The sequence below is a fragment of the Pseudorca crassidens genome, chromosome 14 (genome assembly GCF_039906515.1).
Source record: "Pseudorca crassidens isolate mPseCra1 chromosome 14, mPseCra1.hap1, whole genome shotgun sequence".
Lineage (NCBI taxonomy): Eukaryota > Metazoa > Chordata > Mammalia > Artiodactyla > Delphinidae > Pseudorca > Pseudorca crassidens.
Genome location: NC_090309.1, coordinates 22,913,968 through 22,936,770, shown reverse-complemented (window position 1 = coordinate 22,936,770; position 22,803 = coordinate 22,913,968). Strand labels below are relative to the sequence as shown.

General features: G+C 32.1%; 1 protein-coding gene across 3 annotated transcripts in view; it reads right to left on the bottom strand.

The window, feature by feature from the left end:
* LRRTM4 (leucine rich repeat transmembrane neuronal 4) overlaps positions 1-20,712 on the bottom strand; it is an 848,801-nt gene extending 828,089 nt beyond the window's left edge. For 2 of the 3 annotated variants that reach the window (XM_067704545.1, XM_067704548.1), the window contains exons 1-2: positions 20,008-20,712; positions 16,611-18,157 (exon numbers count right to left, since the gene is read on the bottom strand). In XM_067704545.1, the coding sequence (XP_067560646.1) occupies positions 16,611-18,157; positions 20,008-20,011 (1,551 nt within the window). In that variant the 5' untranslated portion in view covers positions 20,012-20,712. The remainder of the gene's footprint in view (positions 1-16,610; positions 18,158-20,007) is intronic. The other variant, XM_067704546.1, reaches the window with a different exon arrangement.
* Positions 20,713-22,803: the final 2,091 nt, after the last annotated feature.

The following is a 22,803-nucleotide window of genomic DNA, read 5'->3' as shown; positions in this document are numbered from 1 at the left end:
GTATTGTATTATTTACTATTGAAATATATCCACGGATAAGTGGACCCAAGCAGTTCAAACTGGCCTTCAAAGGTTAACTGTAATTGTAACACATATAAAATAAATTTTCTCCCATATGCAAAATATTTTAGTGTTTCACTGTTTACTTAACTCAGATATAAGTTAACAAAAGTAGAGTTTTATCATATCTCAAGATGATGAAGATTTAGAATTTAAAAGGTATTAATGCACTCCGAATTATTCTTTAAAAATAACACAATTCCAATAAAAGTATCAAATAAATTTTATTATGGTACTGACATAATAATTCTAAAGTTCATTTCCATGTTTTCAAACATCTCACTTGTCTTCCACTAGAGAATCATTTTAGTTAACTAAAAATAAAGAGGTAGATCTTTATTTGTCTTCATGGAGAAATGTCCAAGATATATTACATGAAACAAAGCCAAAAGCATACAAACATAATTTAGATCATTACAGGTAGTATAATATACGAGGAGAAAAACATATTCATTTATATATGCACAGAAAATATCCAAAAGAATACAGAGTAAAGAGTTAACAGTGATTTATTTCTAGAATATGATTTTGGAGAGGTTAAAAGGCAATAGAAAGCAAGGTAGCTGAAAAAATATATATATATATAAAATATAATGTATATTATATATAATAATAAATGTATACATATATAATACTATATATGTATAGGTATACATATACTATATTATATATAGTGACTTTTATAATTAAGTATAGAAACTCAAAATTATAGCCAGAATATTTTAAAAATATGAACAATGAAATGTAATTCAACTGATTATGTTATATAAAGACTAGGATAAAATTATTAGGAAAATTAAAAGTTTAATAGAAGAGCATGTGTATTCATATATATTTGTATATATATGGAAACATATATGTGAAAACATAATCCATGCATATAGCACATAAATATATATGCATATAGTTTTAATATATGTATCTATAAGTATTTAATGCTTTGCAGGTTAACAAATAGAACATTTCATAACGGTGAGTAAATAACAAATGAGTTTGTGGAACTAGGTAAAATTTTGACAACAAAAAGTTGAATTAATGATTTGCATGCAAAAAATAAAACCATGAAGCTATTAGAGGATAACAGAATGAATATTTATTTAATATTTCTGGAGATAACTTTTGTACTATATAAAAAAAGGCAGAAACCATAAAATAAAACATACAGTAATTTAATTATGTGAAATTAATTTTCTAATTATACAATCAAAGTCCCACCTGAAATCATTAAAAGATGAATAACAAGTGCCAAGAAAAACATCTGTGACTTTTATAAAAGCTAAAAGATTAATAAATTAATTTAAAACCTATAGAAGTAAAAAAAAAACCCAAAAACCTACAGAAGTCAATAAGAATTATGAATTGGCAAAGCAAATGAACATAATATACAGAAAGTAAAATATACAAATGTCAAACAAATGTAAGATATTATGGGTATCATTCGTAATCAAAATGGTGAATCTTAAAAAACAACAAAAAACCTTTTGATCTAAATTATAACAGATCACTACCAATTTTTTTTAAATGTTGGATAAGACGGTTTGAAATTTTAATATAAAACTGTAATCATTAAGTATATTTAGAAAGACATAAGTGCAAGGGTGGTCATCTTAAATTTGTTTATTCCAAAAATTTTGAAACAACCACCAAAACAAAATTATAACCCGTGTACAGTAAAATAATATACAGTATTATGCACTAACTAAATTATGCTGTAGGTAGATGCTTTATATGCTCACAATAGAGTAAATAAAAATGGCAGATTATAAACAATTTGCTTCTATTAATTTTATTATAGAATAAAATATACAAAAATGCAAAAATATACAAAATGCTAGGAAAATGGTAAATAAAGTTATATATATAAACACAGTTATATATATTTTCTTGCTTTTGTCCTTATGTATTTTGTCATCTTGAACATAGACATAATAAGATGAGAAAACTCATTAAAAGTGAGCTACACCAAATCTATATCGTAATCTACAGTTTTGAACTTTAAATAATGAAAAACTACTAGTTTTTCAAGAGAAGAATTTATAAAGTGACTTTTCAAAGGAGGGAATCTATTTTTAAAAGGCAGAAAGTAAAGAGAAGTAAAATTTGGGAATGCACTTATTTATTCTTTCAGTAAACATTTATGACATTCTTCTTCTATACAATGTATGGAGTAAAGCATTGGAGATAAAAGTCAAACAAAAACAGTCATATATTACCTTTCCTTGGATACAGTAGATTCAAATAGAATTGGAAGATGTTAATCAAATCATTATTAAAAATAAGTGAGAGCGAGGAAGAATTAAATCTTGTGGTTTGACAATAAGGATTTCAGCAATGGCTTCCTGAGGAGGTGATGGATAGGAATTAACTAAGTAGAGTGAGTAGCATCTAGGGCTGGGCTTATAGAATGACCTTGTCAGAGGATAAGTGAAAGGAGGCTTCTTTGGATGGAGATTTGAGAGCAAACAGGAGTGTGATGTGAGAAGGATCTGTGAAGGAAGGGCCAGATCATTCAGGGTTTTTAAGGTCATGTTAAGGGTTTTAATTTTCATCCAAAGAACAACAGGACTCCACCAAATTGCTCGAAATAAAGGAGGATGGTGACATGATCAGCTTTTGTTTTGAACGATGCTCCTTGTATTCAGTTTAGAGAATAAATCAGCTCCTAGCTGAGCTAGGGAGACTAAATAGGACAAAATTGGCAATAGTAAAAATAGAGAGGAATGGATGGATTTGAGAGATACTCAAGAGGTAAAACCAGCAGGACTTCATGGTGATTTGTTTACAGAATGTAAGAGTGAGGATGGAGTCAAGGATGGTTCCTATGATTCTGACTTACAGAAGTGGGTAGCTTCATTCACAAGACAAGAACCAGCAAAAGGAAAACAGGCTGAGAAAGAAAGACCATGATTTTGTTTGGAAATGGGATTAAGGTACTCTTCTATAATTGAATTTAGATGTCAAATAGGAAATTGGTATACATGTGGGGAACGCAGGGAAGAGGTCAAGAAATAAAGGAATAACTTATTTATTGTTAGTAAGTAAATGGTAATGCATGCTGCATATGTAAATGTGATTATTGAGACAGAGAGAGAGAGAATATAGTGGTATAAGAGGAGATGCAAGGAAAGAGCCTTAGCGAAACATAATATTCAGGTTGAGCTTACAAAGGAAATGGAAAAGGATATGTTGGAATGAAGAGGAAATGATCTGATTACAGAATTCTGGAAAGGAAAACATTTAAAGAAGGAAGAAAAGACCCAGTGTTGAATGTTACTGAGATATCATAGTGAAGCAAAGAATTTTAATAAGGGCATAGAATTTAGTGATAATGAAGTCAGTGGCAAATTTAGCAAGAGCTCTTTCTATGGCTTGATAAACTCTGATGACAGATTGTAGTGGGTTGAAGAATTGAGAGATTGATGAGGAAATATAGACTGGGACAGAATCTTATGACAAGATTTTCTATGAAGGAGAGGACTAAGATAGGGCAGTAGTAGAAGAAGGTATCAGGTTAGGAGAAAAGTATATGCTGTTTATTTTTGAGTGTTAAGACCCAGGCATGTTTAAAATGATCTAGATTAGGAGTCAGCAAATTATAAGACATGAGCCAAATCCAGCTGCTGCCTGTTTTTTGCAAAAAAGGTTTTATTGGGACACAGATGTGTTCTTCTTTTATATATTTTCTATGGTTGCTTTCATGCTACAATGGCAGGGTAAAGTAGTTGTGACAGAGACCATATAGCCCACAAAGTCTAAAATATTTACTATCTGGTCCTTTCCAGAAATATGTTGCCAACCCCTTATGGATTAAAGAAATAATTTGGCTATATAAGGCAGTGAAATGTAAGATAAGAATGATAAGGTAAAATAACTTAGAATGTCAGATAGTATTGGTGGAGGGATTCATTCATATATAGATGATATTATACCATGGGAAGTAAAACATTGATATAATTTCCTGTAGTTTGAAGGTAATGCTGCTCAAGTTCTTTTAAGAAAACAGTAAATCTGAAAACCTTCAGCAATTATGAACAAGAATAAATTAACAAAACTAAAATACAAAAAAGTACAACTAGAGAAGTTATACATCATTAAGGAATTTAAAAAAGTACATCTAATACTTTAATGACTTTATTCTGGATTATTAGAATATGGATTGAAGAAACTCAACTGCCTCATTTACAGTTTCTAGTATAGTGGTCCACAGAGACTGAATGAACAAATACATGACTAGAGAAGATGTTTAAGAAAATGTAATTATTATATAAATCATTATATATGTTACATTTTCAATGAAATGAGTATTTTTCTAAGAAATCTAATTCAACATTCTGATTCAAGGGCACAAAAAGGCAAAAAAAAAAACTGGATAAAAATTTGTACCATTTTCTCAGTATTATATCCAAAAAGAGAACCATGAAGGCAGTTTTTGGGGAATATTTTATAAATTTCAAGGAAAAGATCATGTCCATATTATTTTAACCATTTCAGAGCTAGAAAAAAGATAATAAATGTGACAACTGATAAAGAGAGCATAATTTTGAGTTCCCTTATTAGTTAAGAGAGATTTAAAAATTGCAAACAAAAGTAGACACAATGAGAACTGATCTAGGAAATATATTATGAAAGAAACAACCATAATGTATTCCAGAATTGCAAATAACTTTTAACATTAGGAAATAAAAGTATGTAATTCATAAAATGAATAACTAAAAGGTGGGGAAAAAATACAGAACTCATAAAAAGAGAAAAACGAAGTGCCAAAAAGTCACTAAGTAATACTTAACGTCCATCCTGATAAATGTGTATTTTATAAATGAGACTATAGGTATGAAAAATGTGATAAATAAATTTTTACCTAAAACAAAGTATTTTATCCACTACTGTAAACACAGCACTGAGCCCAGTGTTAACAGATACTAATGTAGGTATACAATACATTTTTGTTGAATAAATAAGTGAATGAATAAATAGAATGATAAAATGTACAAAAACACAGGAGACAGTCTGTGTCACAATTAGAAAAAATAAATTTTGCTCCAGATCACCATAATCGTGTAACATTATTCTAGAAGATTCAGACAATACAATATAGAAAAATAAGTAAATAAGAAATGTAGCTATTAGAAAGCTAATACATTTTTTTCTTTACAAAATTATTTTTGAACCAGAAATTTCAAAAAAAATAACAATCTACTGAAATTAAGGACTTGGTCAAAATATTGATAATAATTATACTTGCATATATATATATGTGTGTGTGTGTGTGTGTGTGTGTGTGTTTATATACATATTAGAATCATAATAAAAAGCAAATCAGCTCATGTTTATCGAGGACGTAAGAAATAGATAATATAAATGGAACTCTATGCCATTTTTATGCCATAACATTTATAGCATTTCTTTTTGATAACTGTAGATATTTCAATTATTTCCAAATGAATTAATCAATCCACATAATCCCAGTCAAAATATTGTGTATGTGTGTATGTTGTATGTGTGAGCACCAGAAAAAAAGAGACAAAGAGAGAAAGATGCGAAATTTTATTTCAAATAAAAACAGTGATGAATGAACAAGACAATTAAAAATATATATGTGGAATTTAGCAGCAGGAGTAAAGACACACTTATAAAAATTTAAAAATATACTTAAAAACTATAAAAATGTAAACATATGATTCTGATATAAGAATAGAGAATGAACCCATGGGAAGAAGATAGAAAACACAAAAATGATGCAAATATATGAAAATTCTACATTAAAATGGTAAAACACATTTGTCATAATTCTTTAGTGATAAAAAACAAATTAGCTCCATGTTTCACGTGATATACTAAAGGATATTGTAGGTAGATTAAAGAAATAAATATAAAAATAAAATTATTGAAGGAGTGATCAAAACATAGTAAATGTTTCCTTGCAGGATGGAAAAGGTCTTTCTAAAAATAAAAGCAATGTAAAAATACATAATGAAAACTAGTATTATTGTTGACACCACGGACTATTTATATACCATATTTCAAAATAAGAAATCCAATAACACAAAATACACAGAAAAAAAATTCTACAGCCTAAAGACATAAATATTAAACACTAAAAAAATTGCTAACTTCTTAAAAAAAAGATAAATAATGTTGGTGTATATGTGGGAAAATAACTCTTGTACAGTTCATGTGGTAATACAAATAGGTATATATTTTTGAGAGAGTAATTTGGTGACATGAGTTAAATTTAACGTTTTCATTCTTTTGGCTATGAATTTTATCTTCTAGGAATCTATCTAGATGAGGAAGCCATTGAAGAAATATTTATAACGTGCAAAAAAGCATCATAAATGTTCAACAAAAAAGGGAAGTGTAAGTAAAATATGACACTTTAGGGATGTAATTTCAAAAATAGTATTTTTAAAAGTGACTCTATTCATCACAAAATGTTAATTTTAAAGTAACAGTATACTTTATGTAATCTATGCTACAGTTTTCAATGCTAAATTAATTGTATAAACACCCACATACACATATCTGTGCATATTATTAGATGTAAATGTAGCAGAGTATTTAAAGTATTATCCCTGCGTAGTGGGATTTTTTGATAATTTCTTGCTTATTTTTGTAAATAATCTCATATTTTCAACATTTCCTAAATAAAGCATTCATTTAAAATTAGAAAATAAAAAAAATAAGAACATGTCAGGTTAATCCACAAAATTATACTTGTTCATATTTTAGAATAAGATTATCTCTTTGTTTACTATCAATAGAATAATAATAGTTTGACAACATTAATAAAATAGTATATTTGCTTACACAGTTGATGACCATGTTCCAATTAATTCTCACTAAGAAACACAATGAGAAAGAGAATGGATGCTATCTTCTTTCTAGGCCAATGATCCTTGCCAATCTTCACGTTTTGGAGGAAAACTGTATGCACATTCTCAAGGAAGGTGTTATGCCAAAATTAAAGAGGAAATAGTTGGAATATTCATTTAAAATCATCTCTTATCCTGTAATCATTTGAGAAAAGATAGATAGACCATGAGTGGATAGAGAGCTCAAAGAATTATGAATTGCAAAAAGTCAGAATTTTATATTTACATTTTATATTCTCTTTTCTTTTACATTTCTAGATTGGAGTCTAAGCAGTAATTCTCAAAAACTAAAGAAAATCTGGTTAGAATACTGTGGACCATATTCCAAGATGATAAAATTGATTGACAGCCTGGCAACTGGAGAGGGGAAAGAGATTGAAAAAAGTAAGTTCAGGGTTAATGTCTCTCTTGTCACTCTTCACTGCAGGACAGAAATTACAGTGGGAACAGCTACCACTGAATTGGCATCCCTAAATACAATGTGAAAATTGAGATTCTTGGGTGGCACAGGTCTAGTGCCAAGACAAGATGGGCATGGTTACCACATGGGACAGTAGAGTTAAAGTAGTAATCAATGTAGTTTGATTCAAAAGACACCTATGATGTTGTCTGTTTAACTATGGTGTCCTTTGAAAAAAGTACAGGAGCAGTCTACTAAATTCTTACTCAGTCTGTATAAGTGGAAGACTGCTAGGTCAAGTGGACAGACGTCTAACTTGAATCACAATACATTTACATACAGCTATTTACCAAGGTGACTGTGCATTGGGGAAAGTGAAGTAATCAGACTTTTTTGGATTACTGGGGACATCAACTCTGAAGGGACACTAATCCTGGAGATCCAAAACATCATTGTGGTCCCCTGGTCAGAGTAGAGGCTCATGAAATCAATGGAGTTTTGGTTCAGATCCATTTCACAGTGGGTCCAGTGCATCTGTGACCCCATTATGTGGTTACTTCCCTAATTCTAGAATACATAATTGGAAGAAACATTCATCAACTGGCAGAATTTCCAATTTGGAATAATTCTGCCTTTCCAATCACAAAGAAAACAACTTACTGTCTTCTCTAGCAATGCTAGCATTTTTCTTTATCTACAGCCTGCTTGTTTTTGTAGAGGACTTGTACCAGTGGTGCCCTCTATTTTACAGCACATGATAATAGTCCATGTGAAAATTTAAATGTATTTCATTTTTAAGTATATCATAAATAATAGGAATTACATAACCATATATTTATGCAAAAATAAGAGCTCATATTATATTCAACGAAAATACTATTCACATCAAAGCATTAAATATATGTGTGTGTGTATGTATATACATATACACTAGATAAATATCCGGTTCTTAAAATCACATATTAACTTATTCAATAAGAATACCCTACGTATTATTTGAAAATTCCCACTTGTCATGCATAAACACTTTGGGGAAATTAAAACTGCCTCTATTTGATAAGAAAATGAGCTGAAGGGCAATACTTGATCAGATTGGAAACTTATAAGTTGTTTCTATAACCCATTTCTTCTTTAGAATTAATACCAATAAAATAATTGTAAATGCTGCTTTCTTTGAAAAATGAAAAAGTATTCAGCCAAGGAAGTATTTTACAAACCCTGAGGTACTATTTAAATATCAGTGTGTCTGGTACCCAAACTAAATTACAGCTCAGACAAGGGACTGAAAATTCAGGTTTATTATTCACTTTATGAAAAATGTAACCACAACACTTGTTTCTACATCAGGGAGTATTATAACCATCATTATAACTAATAATAACAATGAAAATAATACAGCCACATTGTATTTTGCATTTTTCATTAGACAGTAGGGCTTATGGCTAGTAATAATTTATATATACACTGAAACTTTTTTATGGAGGAGTTCAGAGTGGTTTCCGAATAGGCTCATTAATCATTTCAACAAGTTAGTTGGAAAGTTATTATCCGAGTTCAATAGATGGAAAAATTATATCACAGAAAGGTCAGATATATATTTACTTGTCCAGTATTACAAAAGTAAAGCAAATCTCTGAGACCTCTTTTTCACTCCTTGATCTAACCACTGGATAAATGCAATTTTGGTCCATGTTGTGGTTTGACTATCAATCTAAAGTACTTTAAGGCTGACCTCTCTGCTATTACTTTTTCAGACCTATAAACACAGAAGAAAATAACAATATTTCATCTATGGAGACCATACCAAAAAAGATTCAGACATAATTAACTTATATTTCTATTATTTTCTTTTTTTTTAGTCTTATTAGGAATATTTAACAATAGCTGGTCTCGATTTAAAATAATAAATATCGAATAGTGAAATCCATCATTATCAACTTTATGCTGAAACAAACAACCAATATTTTCAAGGCTTCATTTGCACATAAATGTATTTAATAGGAATCGGTTAAAGGAAACAAGAAATCAACTTTTAATAATTCCTAGCACAGGAAATAATTAGATCTGCAGCAGAAAATGAAAAAAAAAAAACTTTCAGTAAATGAGGGAGGAAGGAGGAATTGAAAAAGCAAGCATAGAATTTATACCCAAAGATTGTTTCTTGTTTGTTTCTTTTAATAAAATCAGTATAATTTCAATGATTTATCTGATGATATTTAATTTTAAAAGAAGGCAGCAAAACAGCAATCATTATCTTTTAAAATGAAAACATACAGTGAAGATGAATTAAGTAGTATTGACTTTCCAAAATAAAACGATTTCAAGCATTTTCCCTCTTTGTATCATTTGGTATTCCAAAATTAGTGTCTATATGGTTTTGCTCTAACATTAAAAATAACCTCAAAATGGAATCAATTCATAACATTATATATTTCTGTTCTGGAATACATTTGCCTACTGAGATGCTAAAAAACAGTGAGTTTTCTTAAAAAAATCCATCTATACTCATTTTAGCTTGTCTGTTTCAAAAATTCAAATATATTGTAAAACCTAATACATTTTTTAGTTTTTATAATTCAATGAGATTTGAAGATCCTAACAACTGAAATAGTAGATAAAAATGATAATTATAAATTTGTTTAGGAAGTTTTGTTTTGATATTATAGTTACTCTTTCTTTAAACTTCTCTTTTAAAAATCAAAGTGACAAACATGTTTATTGTACCTTACTTTTTTCTACTAGAAGACTTTACATTTTTTTTTAAATAAAAGGAAAATCAGAAGAGATGACCCTTCTTGCTAGGTTTAATTATTACATCTTTACCCCTAACTCTAAAGTCTGAGAATTCAGTGAATATATGAAAGACTGAAATAAAGGAGAGAGAAGCTGTGTGGATGTCCAAAAATTCAGAAAACCATCATGATACATTGAGGCAATGAGAAAAGAAACATAAAGTTATTTTGATGCCATTAAATTTTTTAATGTTTCCTCCAAATGTTTATATTTGAGGCAATTTATGGGGACTGGTCAAGTTAGTAAAGAATGGGGTTTATTCAAAACTATAATATATATTAATCTACTATCTGTTTACAACATATATTTCAGTATTTCAGAAATATTTATGTGGGATATACGGGTGTTTAATTGTACATGGTTGTTTAAATGTAATTATATTTCAAAGTTACTTTTTTATGTATGTTTAAGAATACCATTTATATAATACTAAAAGATATCTTATTTCCATGTACAGACAGTAATGCTAAATATCATAATCTTATTTAGTTATGCACATGTTTATTGTTTATCTGATATCGAGGCATCAGTTTTATTCAATTTTTTTTTTTTTTTAGTCAAGGTTGTTCATAATTTTTGGACATGATTTTTTCTGAAAATTTTGTATTCTCACCCTTACTTTAACCTTTTATTAATGTGTATTTGCTTTGCTGTCATTTCATTCCCAAACTTTACAAGTATTATAATGTGTAAGATTTGACTTAAAGTCAAATGTCTTACTTTTAAAGGACCCTAATTTCTCTTGATGGTGGAAGCATTATTTTTAAACCACTTAGCAGGAGAATAACTCACATCCTTTACACCTATAGAGCAGTTTCAAGCATATTAAAGCAGTTTATTAAAAAGCCAGTGATTCTGATATCATAGGAAATACTGTGCTTTTTCTCAATCTTCCTTAACTAACAGTTAACATTTTAATGGCTTACGGAGTGCATGAGAAAAATACCCTCACAATTTCTCTTTCATTTTAAGAATATTGAGATATTATTAAACTGACTCAATGAATGGTAGTTTTTTGGGTAATATAAACAGCAGTTTTAATTTTTAAAACATATTCGGCATCTCTTTTATGCTTTTCACTGATCAAAAGACAGAGTAAATTTTTCAAAACTTCAAAACTGGTGATATACAGGTTGCTAGTGTTTCACTTTGATTTAGTGATTCATGAAACTCTAGAGACATGAAAATTCTGATGAGTCACCAAGTACCCAATGCTAATATTCCCAAGCAACTTCCAAAGTATAGAGCTATCTATAAATGTAATTATTGAGAACTAGAATTACTAGATTTTACTGAATATAGAAAAGTCACAGGATGAAAAATTCTGGAATCATCTAAAGATTACTGGGGTGTGTCAAAAGCTATCCATTCCTAAGAGTCAGACTTCTCAACTTGGGGATTTAGAGAGCAACCAATTATTAAAAACTTGTTCATGAGATGCTAATACGAGCTAAATCTAGAAAAAGGAATTGAACTGTTTATTGTCAGTTTAAAACCTGTCCTAAATTAGCCATGCTGGGCCTTCTTGGCAGCTGTCACTCTTCACCAGTACTATCTGAAGACTAATAAAAATTGTATTCATGAATGAAATTTAGTTGGATCAAATTTAGACCATAGATTTTTTAAAGTCATATTTTAAATGCTTTCAAAATAACTAGTTATTTGGAAGAATTTCGAAGACATATAAGTGTGTGTGTGCGCTCACATGTGTGCATGTGTGTAATATATTTTGCCTTCAAACATAAAGACATTGTATGTCTTTTCACCTGAGCATGTCGTGTTTTAGTAACTCAAGAAGTTCTCTCTCTCCTCATTGACAATGAATATAAATAGCTCAGTTTTTCCTCCACATCCCATCTTGCTTTTGTAGTCCTGGGAATGACCACTAAGATTTTCCAAAGTTGACTATTCTGAGGAATGATTTGAGTTGGGATATATTGCACTAGTTGAATTACACTCATTCAATGATGGTTCACAGAGAAATGAAATGACTCACCCAAAGTCACAGCAAAAATGGTAATGTGTAGTATAAATTCTGTTTTTTCAAAAACGAACGCTAGACTATCTGGACATCAGATACATATAATTTTAGAGATGATTAAACATTTATTCTTAAGAAGCATTTTCCTAAGTAACAAATTCCAGTAACCATGACCCAAGATTTTATTATTAGTATTTCAAGTGTTCAAAATGAACAAAATATACTTATATTTTCCCTCTATTTCTCTATATGAGCACATACGCTTACTTACATAATACAAACACACACATATACGTACACACACACACACACACACAAGCATAAATAGACTTCCTTTAAATACACAAAGTATAGTTTCAATTTTGTAACATTTTAATATGACACAGTAGTAGTCAGCCACCAAAATTAACTTTGTTTTCTACAGCTTTATATTAGTAAAGTGTATTAAACTCAGTGATACTGGGCCTGCTTCACTTAGAATCCTCTTTGAGTATATTATGATTTTTAGTTATTGGAAATTCATTCAGTATACTTCAAAATGTCAATTTCTACAGTGTAGAAAGAAGTTAATATTCCCCTTTAAATCAGTAGTTTGGATATGACCTAATACCTTCAATAAATATAAGTTGTTAGAAATGGTCTATACCACCCACTGCACAGCAGTGAAAGAAATAATATAAGCCCTAAATGACAACCAATTTATTTTTATTTTACTTGACTTTGAAGAGTGTAACCAAAATACTAAATATTTGAAAAATATGTACCTTAGGGTCACCTATATTCCCATTTCCCTAATGACAGCACTATTAGCATTATGGGATCATTAAACTTTATATTTTAATTACTTCTTCTTTAAAACACTCTGAACGCAGGATCTTTTTAGAGACCACTTTCATTCATGTTAAGGTTTTACCAATTTCAATTTTTTTTAATTCAAAAGGCAAACTCTCCTGGCTTATATTCACAATTACTAATTTTATAAAAGTCCTTGCTATTTTCAGCTGATAAAACATATCCTAGAAGAACCAGGTATTCAAAATTTTGTTTTGTATAATCTTTAAGTAAAAATTTGTTATGCAAAATGAAGTAACTTTATAATTCTTATAATTTTTTATGAGCTAAAGCTATCCAAAGTTTCACAAGCTATTTTCAAAAGTAAGTATTTGCAATTTTCTCTGTCAGTGGCACTAAGTTTTAGACAAAGCTGTATCCTTTTGGTTTTAAGTTCTCTTCTCTGAGCACATATTGAGAACAAATTAAATGATTCAGTTCAACCAAGCACACTGATCCACTCAAAGTATGACTGAAATGTATCTATCTATTGGAGTTGTGCCATATATCATATTAATTATTCATAGCTATCTACTCTATCCCTCTTTTATAGATATAAGAAAGTTTTACTGCCTAAATTATTATGATATTCTCCTTCAGATTATTATCATATAATGTGCACTTGGAACTTTAAAATTTTAAATTTATAAAGATCAGAGCCAAAATTATTTACTTTATAAATTGCATGCTAGATGTGTGTGGTGGCTCACAGACATTATTCTAAGGAAGACTGTTAATATTTTTATTTTCTTCTCAAAGGAAATAGACAAAATGAATATTTTAACTATATTTAGATTATGATAATTGAAGGTAACATCAACAATATAAGTGAAATTTTCAATTTAATGTAATTTTTTTCAAGGCACTATCTTAGAAAATTAGCATTTGGTGCTAAGTTTTCTAGTTAAATATTTATGGCTTTATTGGGTAGAGTTGGATGTTTTGAATAAAAAACCTACCTCACAAAAATGTATTATAAATATATTAATGGTTCACTATTTTTCTAAGCTATTGATACATGAGGTTTCTCAAAACACCACCAGACCTAAACTCTGCATACCTCCACTGTCCTAAAAAGTCATAAACTTGGGCAAATCGATTCTCTCTTTTGGCTTCATTTTGTAGAGAAGTTTTCTCAACAAGAGAAATTTGACTCTGGGGTGACAAAGAAGTAAGGGAAAATTATTGTTTTCATAACAATTTCTAAGAATCTACTTTTCCTTATTTCTTACTTCTATCTGTAACTGTAATACACTGAACACTGATTACATTGACAAAAAGGAGGAGTGGCAGCTACACTTTGTTTCTGTGTATTTGTGTTTCAAAACAAGTTAATATTCATTTAACCCACAGCTTTATTGGACCCCGAGCACTCAGAAGTGGAGTTAATGATCTCAGATGTATAGCCAACCATTTTCTACTTTTTAGGGCATGGAGAGTTTGACTACTTCAGTAGGGCTACCATTTCAACTCAACAGCTTCATTATAACATTTAATTAATTTTTTCATTACTTAATGCTGTAACACCACACCCAACCCCAACAATGTCACTGCAATTTCAGGACCATAAACATCACTCTACAGAACACATATAATATCAAAATGTATTTTTAAACACTTTTTTACAGAATGAAATATGTTTTTATTTTGTTTCTATCATGGTAATGCCTATGGTCTTTAAAGGATAATCTCTGGAATTTAAGATCTCTGGAAAAGTTTTAGAACCACTTGTTCTGAAGTGCTAGCTCTTTAAGAATATTTCTTGGTGATTCTTACAAATAAAAATCACCATTCTAATATAAACGTTAAGAGAAAATGAATGAATGGGACTGGATTTTCCTTTTCTTTTTATATTACTAGTTTTTAAGAAGATCTCAAAATAGAAGACAAATCTAGAATAAAGCAGGATGAACTTGTTTTACTAATATTCACAAATATTATATAAATGTCAGCCTGCAATAGAAACATCAATCCTTGTTAGACTTTTATATAAATTTTTTTATTCTCTTTAATTTTTAAGGGCAATTATTCATACAGCTTTCTTTCAGGAATTTGTCTGGGATTACTTTTCTTATTTTCAATCAAAAAAAAGAGGAGAAAATGAACTCTGCGAAGAATGGCTCCATATTCCAAATTACACTGAGCTGGAGATTACTTCAGACTCAGTGCTTTGTCTGAAAACATTTTCATTAGCATCTGCGTTTAGGATTATGGAAAGATTTGGGAATATATTATCAAAGAGCAATTTATATTTTTCAACTCTTATAACTAGTATTAAAAAGGGCAAAGTCTTTAAATTGTCATTAAAACTTTCTTTCGAAAAAGCAGTCATGTAAAATTGGATACTAAGATGACGCAGAGCCAGAACTTTACCTCTCTTTACTAATTTATTCTTGTAACAAGGCCTAGGCAGTCACAGTCTTTGCACTTTTTGATCAACTTTACCAAGTAAAGAATAATTTGCATCCAGTATTACTTATTAACAAGTTGGAAATCTGTGACCATTTTCCTACTCATAAACACATTCCTATATATGACCTTTAAAATTAAATAATCAGACACTGATCCAAACTTATTCTCATGAAAATGAAAATAGTATAACATGAAATGCCTTCATTTGAGGTGATTGTTACAGAAAGGGAAAATACTCAGAACCCAAATCTCTCTCTTTTTATTTATAACTATTTGCATCATTTAGTTTTGGATTAGTTTAACAAGAATACACATTATGTCTTTGGGGATGACAGCAACACTGACAAACAGTCCCTGTTATGTTTGTCATTATGTTATTGCTAAATCATCCACAACATCATGACCTGATTTTAGTTACCAGGGACAAAGCCAAAATGTAGAATTTAAGTTTCATTCTGATTACATACATAAAGCCAGCACTTAAGAAAACTTTTGAAAAGTGATCTATGTCCAGTAATAAAAAGACAAAAAGTAAAAAGGAAAGTAAAGGAGGAAGGAAGAAAAGAAAGAAAGGAAGGGAGAAATAAGGGAAGGAAGGCAGGAAGGTAGGAAGGAAGGAATGGAGGAAAAAAACACATCTTTAAACGCCTTAATACAATTACACAATAGGCCTGACATTCTCTATGCTGGTATAATAACTAAATGGCAAGTAACACAGAAACAGTTATCCCTATGAGATCCCTGCTGCATGCTTTAATTAAAACTAAAAAATGTACAACAAAATCAACCCTTGGGTAAATTGCTCTTTGGTTTAAATCTTCATTACCTCCTGGAATTTTGGTAAAGTCACTTTGTTTTTAAATTAAGCTGGCCCCTCCTTCTTTACTTGATTACAAAAGTCAAACAACAAGAACCAGACATAAATTTTAGGATGAAAAGAGTTTTGTGTGTATGTGTGTTTGTAAGTCCAACCCCTGTATACAAACTGTTGAAAAACAGATGTTTTAACATAGTGCTTTATTCCAACTTAATATCATCCTTGAATGAACTTCCTTCAAGTTTCAACCATTTAAGGAAAAAAAAAAAAAGCAGTCAATTTCCTGGTGGTTGTAATTTAATTAAGTAACCTTTCACACTGAGCAAAACCCAAAAGCAAAAGGGTCATTACTCTTTCTAGTGATTAGAGATACCTCTAGAGCTTCAAACATTTACCTCTCCTTTCCCACAGTAGAAACGCTTTTAGGAGGATCATGGTTCATACCTCACATTCCCTGGAGCCAGAGATGGTATATGTGCAGGGCCCAGATCCATTTACCGATATATCCATGGTCTCAGAGTTTGTAGGCTTGTAGTCCACATAATACTCCTGTAAAGGGGAATTCATTTGTCTTTCAGACTCTCTGGTATTTTTCCGCCGCCTCTTCATAATAGAATGTTGCTGAAGTTGTTTCATGCTGGCTGGGTAGCGTTTCCAAGACACATAGATTACCAAGAGGATCATGGCCACCGAAAGAAAGAGAGCCACGCTCCCTGCAATAATTTTGTGAAATGAAACATGCTCATACTCTTGCTCTGTGCCAGGAATCTGAAACCCTGGGGAAGGGCTTGGTGTTTCAAGAGTGGACTGGCTGGGGTCAGATTTTGAGGTTGTCGGTTTAGGAATAATTAAAGGCTTCTGGGGAGTTTGGGGCACAAGCTGTGATTTTTCTGTGTTGACCACCTGGACTTCAGAACAAATATTATATGTTTCCACTGCATCACTAACCTTTTCACCTTGGATATGCTTAGGTCCTGCACATATCATGGTGCTTTCCTTATTTCCTTTAAAATTCTTAAGCCAATAAAATAGAGGACAAATGCTCCGACTGCATTCCCACATATTCCCAGACAAAGTGATGGATATTAATGATATCCACGCATTGACAGTTTCCTGTGAGATGTTGGTAAGCTTGTTGGAATCCAAATTCAATTTTTGCAAATTGGGCAAACATTTAAATGTGCCTGGCTCAATTCCTTGGATATCATTCCCTGATAAATCCAAGTTGTGTAAGGAACTCCAAGTCCATGTCAAGCCTTGGCTAATGGAGCGAATCCTGTTCCATTGTAAGTAAATTGAGCGGAGGTTGAAGAGACGTGGAAAATGAGCAAAGTTGATCTTGGAAAACTGATTGTGCTCCAAGTGGAGCTCTTTTAACTTCAACAGGCCAGCAAAAGCATTTCTGGACAAGCTTCGAAGACGATTATAACCCAAATCCAGAAAGTCGAGATTTCGACAGTCTTGAAAAACTCTGATGGGCACTGTCTTTAACGAGTTAGATCTCAAGTGCAAAATGATGAGTTTCCGAAGGCCTTTAAATTGTTCAGATTGCAATGTCTGAAGCTTATTGTAGGAGAGGTCCAGACTGCGGAGATTGGGAACCGGGTGAAATGTTTTATTGTGCAGATAGGTAATTTTGTTGGAGCTTAGAATTAATTCTTTCAGTCTACGGATCCCTTGAAATGCATCTTCATCCACTGAGCTAATGTAATTATGGTCAAGATAAAGCCATATAAGCTGGTTAAGGCTGGCAAACTGATTGGATTTGAGTTTCTGAATGCTGTTGAACCTTAATGATAAGCCTTGTGATCCTCCAGAAATGTTCTCAGGGATATCTGTGAAAGCATGAGACTCACAGTACACAATTTTGCCATCACATCTGCAGTTCTTTGGGCAAGCTTTCTGAGCCCCCGTGAGCATAACAAGCAGCAGTGTAGGAAGTAGCACTAGCACTACACGCATGCCTCTCAGCTGCGTAATTAAATGGAAACCTACAATATTAAAAGAAGACAAATGCACATTGTAAAGCTATTAATGTAAATCACCACCAGCTTACCAATATCAGGGGCATTTCATCTAGTGTAGTAATGGGACAGTTGATTTAAGAACAATGTATTTGACACTTAAAGCTTTATTTTCTTCAGTGTTGCATGTTTGCTATTTAGGTTTCATGTTTTCTTCCTTGATTTCCAAATCGCCACAGTGTCATAGAACTAAGCACAGCTTCCTGAGTTTCAGGAGTTCATACGTGCATCAAACACTGAAAAACACCGAGCCTATCGTATCACATAATGGCGACATTTAATAACATCAGTGTTTGGCTAGTCACTCTACTGAACACCAGTACTAAAAGGAAGAGTACTAAGTCTTCTGGTAATGGGAAAAATGTATCTTAGTAAGCCCTGTACTTGTACATCTTTCTTAGTTGAGTAAAGAGGCTGTGATTTGGCAAAGGAGCTTCAGTAAACTGTCAAGGTAACCCAAGTTCTCCTTGCTTGAAATTGCATCCTTATTGCATAATGAGATAACCATATAGGAGCTCTGAAAAAATGTCCCTGGGACCAGTATAAACAGCCAGTGAAGCATGGTATGAAGACTAGTAACAGCAGGAGGTACTCTCAATGTGTTAATAAGCATATATGCTCTCAACGTTCAGGAAGAGATTCCTACTGAGGCTCTCCTGCTCAGTGATCACAGGCTCAGTGTCCTAACTACTAATAACACAGAACACTCCAAAGCTATGACTATCAAATTCTTATTAAATATTTGCATAAAATACAAAATAATCTTGGGTAGCACTAGTTTTTTTCTGATATATTTAACACAGTTGGTTTTGCAAATTTGGAGGATAAACAAGCAGAGAAACAGCAGACTATTATTTCCCCCCATCCCAACCTGTTCAAATTTCTCACGACTTTTTTTTCTCCCCAACCTCCATTAACTTCAGAAAACCTGCAAAGTTGCAATCTATTGGCACTTATGCTGCATTTCCAAGTCATAGCATGTTAAAGGACTTCTTTCCTCTATCAACAGTAGATTTATCATTTCTTAGCGGTGAGGGGAAAAAAAAGTACCTTGTGCTGCAGTTTCTTTATTAATCTTAAATATTCACGTTTTTAACCAAGAGGCAATCAGCCAAATCCCTAATTTAAAAAACAAAACAAACAAACAAAAAAAAAACTTCTTTTACTGTTAAGAGTTTTTTTTTCTTTTTTCTTTTTTTTTTTTTTTAAATTTGAAACCCGATCTTGCTCTCTGTCCTCTTGCCAGCTACAGACTCATTGAAATACATTCCAGCTCTCCCAGACAGGAAAAAGGGGTGGGGGGGGGGGAGCCAGTCACACTTGAAAAAATAAAACTGGCAAATGACTGCTGGAAATTTGGAAGCTGTGTTCAGGGTACATCTTCAAAGATAAAACAAGCCCTTGTGCGACCTCTGATAAAGTAATGACCCCACCCCTACACACACGCAGTAAAGTGTTAACAATCTTCCTGACAGCAACCAGAAATACAAGCATGGTTAATATTATCAAGAAATAGAAGGAAACATAACATTTATCTCACGCTCAATTCCCAAGCCAGGATACGCATTCGGAAGAGACAGTCTGAAAAATATTTCTCCAGTCTGTTTAAGTCCATGTTATGCATTTACAGTTTAAAAAAACGAGAAAAAGGAAAATGATCTAAAAATATAATAGCAACTATAGTGAGTCAACTGGCAAACTCCGAGGCTGCCGCTTTTTGCCTGTTTTCCCGTCTTTTATCAGCTAATGCCACGACTGAGAATACGAAGCCAAGAGGATCAGCTTTACTAAGAAGGAAACAACAAAAGTTCACTTACCCATCCTTTGTCATCCAAAACGGTTCCCCCCTCTCTCAGCTTTCTTCTTGTTTGGTCTCACGTGTTGAAACCACCACCACCTTCATGATACAGTGCGGCTGTCATTCACACCATTCTGATCCCACATGTCAGCTAGTAGCCCCATACAAACTTCCCCAGAGGGGACAGACAAAAAATATATATATACATATAGGAAAAAAAAAAATCAGCACGTAGTGGGATGGGGGGCAGGGAGAAGGAAGCAGTTGGGGGGTGGGGGAGGGCCTCTAGGCTCTGAGCATCATTGTGTAATTCACCAGAGACCCATCAGCAGTAATTGGCAATCTGTGCAAAAGAGCTACAGCCCATCTCGAAGGTAACCAACTTCTCTGTAAAAAGAGAGGAAAAAAAAGAAAAAGAAAAAGAAAATCTTCAGAATACCTGGCATTCCTTATTGTTCTGGCTTTTGCCATTCCCAGATAAAGCAAATCATCCTCTGGATTTTCAGTTCTTCAAGCAAGTAGGCCTCCTGTGCTGTATGAGACCCCAGTTTAAAAGCTATGCAGGCTAGGTTTATCCATTTAGCTGGTCAGGTTTAAAGTGTTTTGTAGCTGTGCTGAGAGGCAGGCCTTGTCTAATTCAGAAGGCTTTCCAGAGACTGATGTTGCTCAGAGCTTGTTGGTGCTAATGCTTGAGTTTGTGATACACTGAGTGCCCTCCGCTGGAGAAAACAGATTGCACATTAAAGACAGGAACAAGTGAGCCTGTCAGTGGTGTGCAGCCTTCCCTCTCTCAGAAAGGGAAATTAAAGGCACAGGATCACTTTTTTTCTCCGATAATATATGTTATGAAAGGTTTATGCCAAAGAGTTCCATTCAGTGATTTCAAATATTAAGTAAAATACTGCATCTCTAAATATTATTCAATTAGTAGTTTTTAAAGTTTCCTTGACCTGATTTTTTTCTACATATATCACAGGGGATATATGTTTTTTAACAACAGAAATAATTTCAGTTTTATTTTTGTTGATGTTGTTTTGTTCTATTTACAGAGTTTTAAGCAAACCAAAAAGAGAAACAGTCTTTTTTAGTAGAATTATGTTTATTTTCATTCAATAACTTAATTCAGCCTGTTCAATGTCCATATTTCCATTACTCTCTTGATGGGTCATATGGACAGAATGCTCAACAGGTATAAACAGCCCAAACTGAACCTCATTAGCCATATATGCAGAATTCTAATGCATTAGCCAGGAATTAATAGAGGCCTTTCCCTTGAGAATAAAGTCATACTCAAGGAAAAATATCACGTTTAAAGATAGTTACATTAAAAAAATTTAGGTCTAACTTTTAAATTCCCAACTTTTGATAATAAAATATATTCTGCAGTTTTGCACATTTATTGAGGAGTCTAGATCATTACTTTCAAAAGTGCACATTTATGGCCTAAAACAGTCATCTTTAAATACTATACTACCAAATGTGCATGTAACTAAGAGAGACAACGTTAGGTAAGAGAATTCCTGCTTCACATCCTTATTGCAATCACTGTCTTTAAAACTCATTTACTTTTTTTTTTTTTTTTGCTGTACGCGGGCCTCTCACTGCTTTGGCCTCTCCCGCTCGGAGCACAGGCTCCGGACACGCAGGCTCAGCAGCCAAGGCTCAGGGGCCCAGCCGCTCCGCGTCATGTGGGACCTTCCCAGACCAGGGCATGAACCCGTGTCCCCTGCATTGGAAGGCAGGCGGACTCCCAACCAGTGCACCACCAGGGAAGCCCTCATTTACATTTTAATGCAAGGTTTTTCCTATGCAAGTCAGTTATCATAATGGGCAATTCCAGAAAAACAAAAGCATGTGAGTTCTACATCATTGTTGTATTTCTCTAATTTTTGCAGAATATCCTCAGAATTAGAAGGGATAAAATGATATAATACCCAAAATATGTATTTTTTTTAAATGACACACTTTCCTTAACTTGTACTAAACTTTTAAAATAATTGTATAACTCATTACCTCCATTTTGTTTCTTTTCTTATTTATTCCATAATCTTCTGGGAGATAATTTTTTGGAACAATCTAGAATAATGACCCAATACAATACAGAGAGAGACTGCTAGATAAGTGTTCTAACCTAATTTAGCAGGTGTTGGAAGCATAACTGAATTTTACATAAGCATGTAGGATTACTGTGGATCATTGGAAATGGATATTTTTAGAAATAGTCATTGATTTCAGATTGTCTACCAAAATATTAATAAGTAAGGGGGGTTATCATATGAATAATATATATTATTTAATTCAGATTTATAAGTAAGCAATATCAGGCAATTGCTTAATTACAAGGATTTCTCAAGGAACAAATAAATCCTTTTCTCATTAACTGATACCTAAATTTCTACTTTAGAAAGTATACCTTTGGTTTAAGGCTTAATACTTATTAAATGCAAATGAACACCAAAAGAGATTAATGAAAAGTATATACCTTTCTAAGGAAACTAACATAAATGATACACATATAATTTGTTTATAGTATTGTGGTTTACATAGAAATAAAAACCCCACCTGAATATTCAATGATAGAGGATTAGTTCAGGAAAGTTAATATATTCATGAACTAGAACACATACTGCCATTGAAATTAAAATGGTTTGTATTTGCTGAGAGGGAATGAGGAGCACAATGTATAAAACAAGAATAGGAGGGGCGGAGAACACAGGTACTAATAATTATAGGGAGTCTATATCTGTACGTATTTTTATGTGCATGGGCACAAAATAAAGCAGATTTTCCTGGGAAATTAATTTTGGGTGTACTT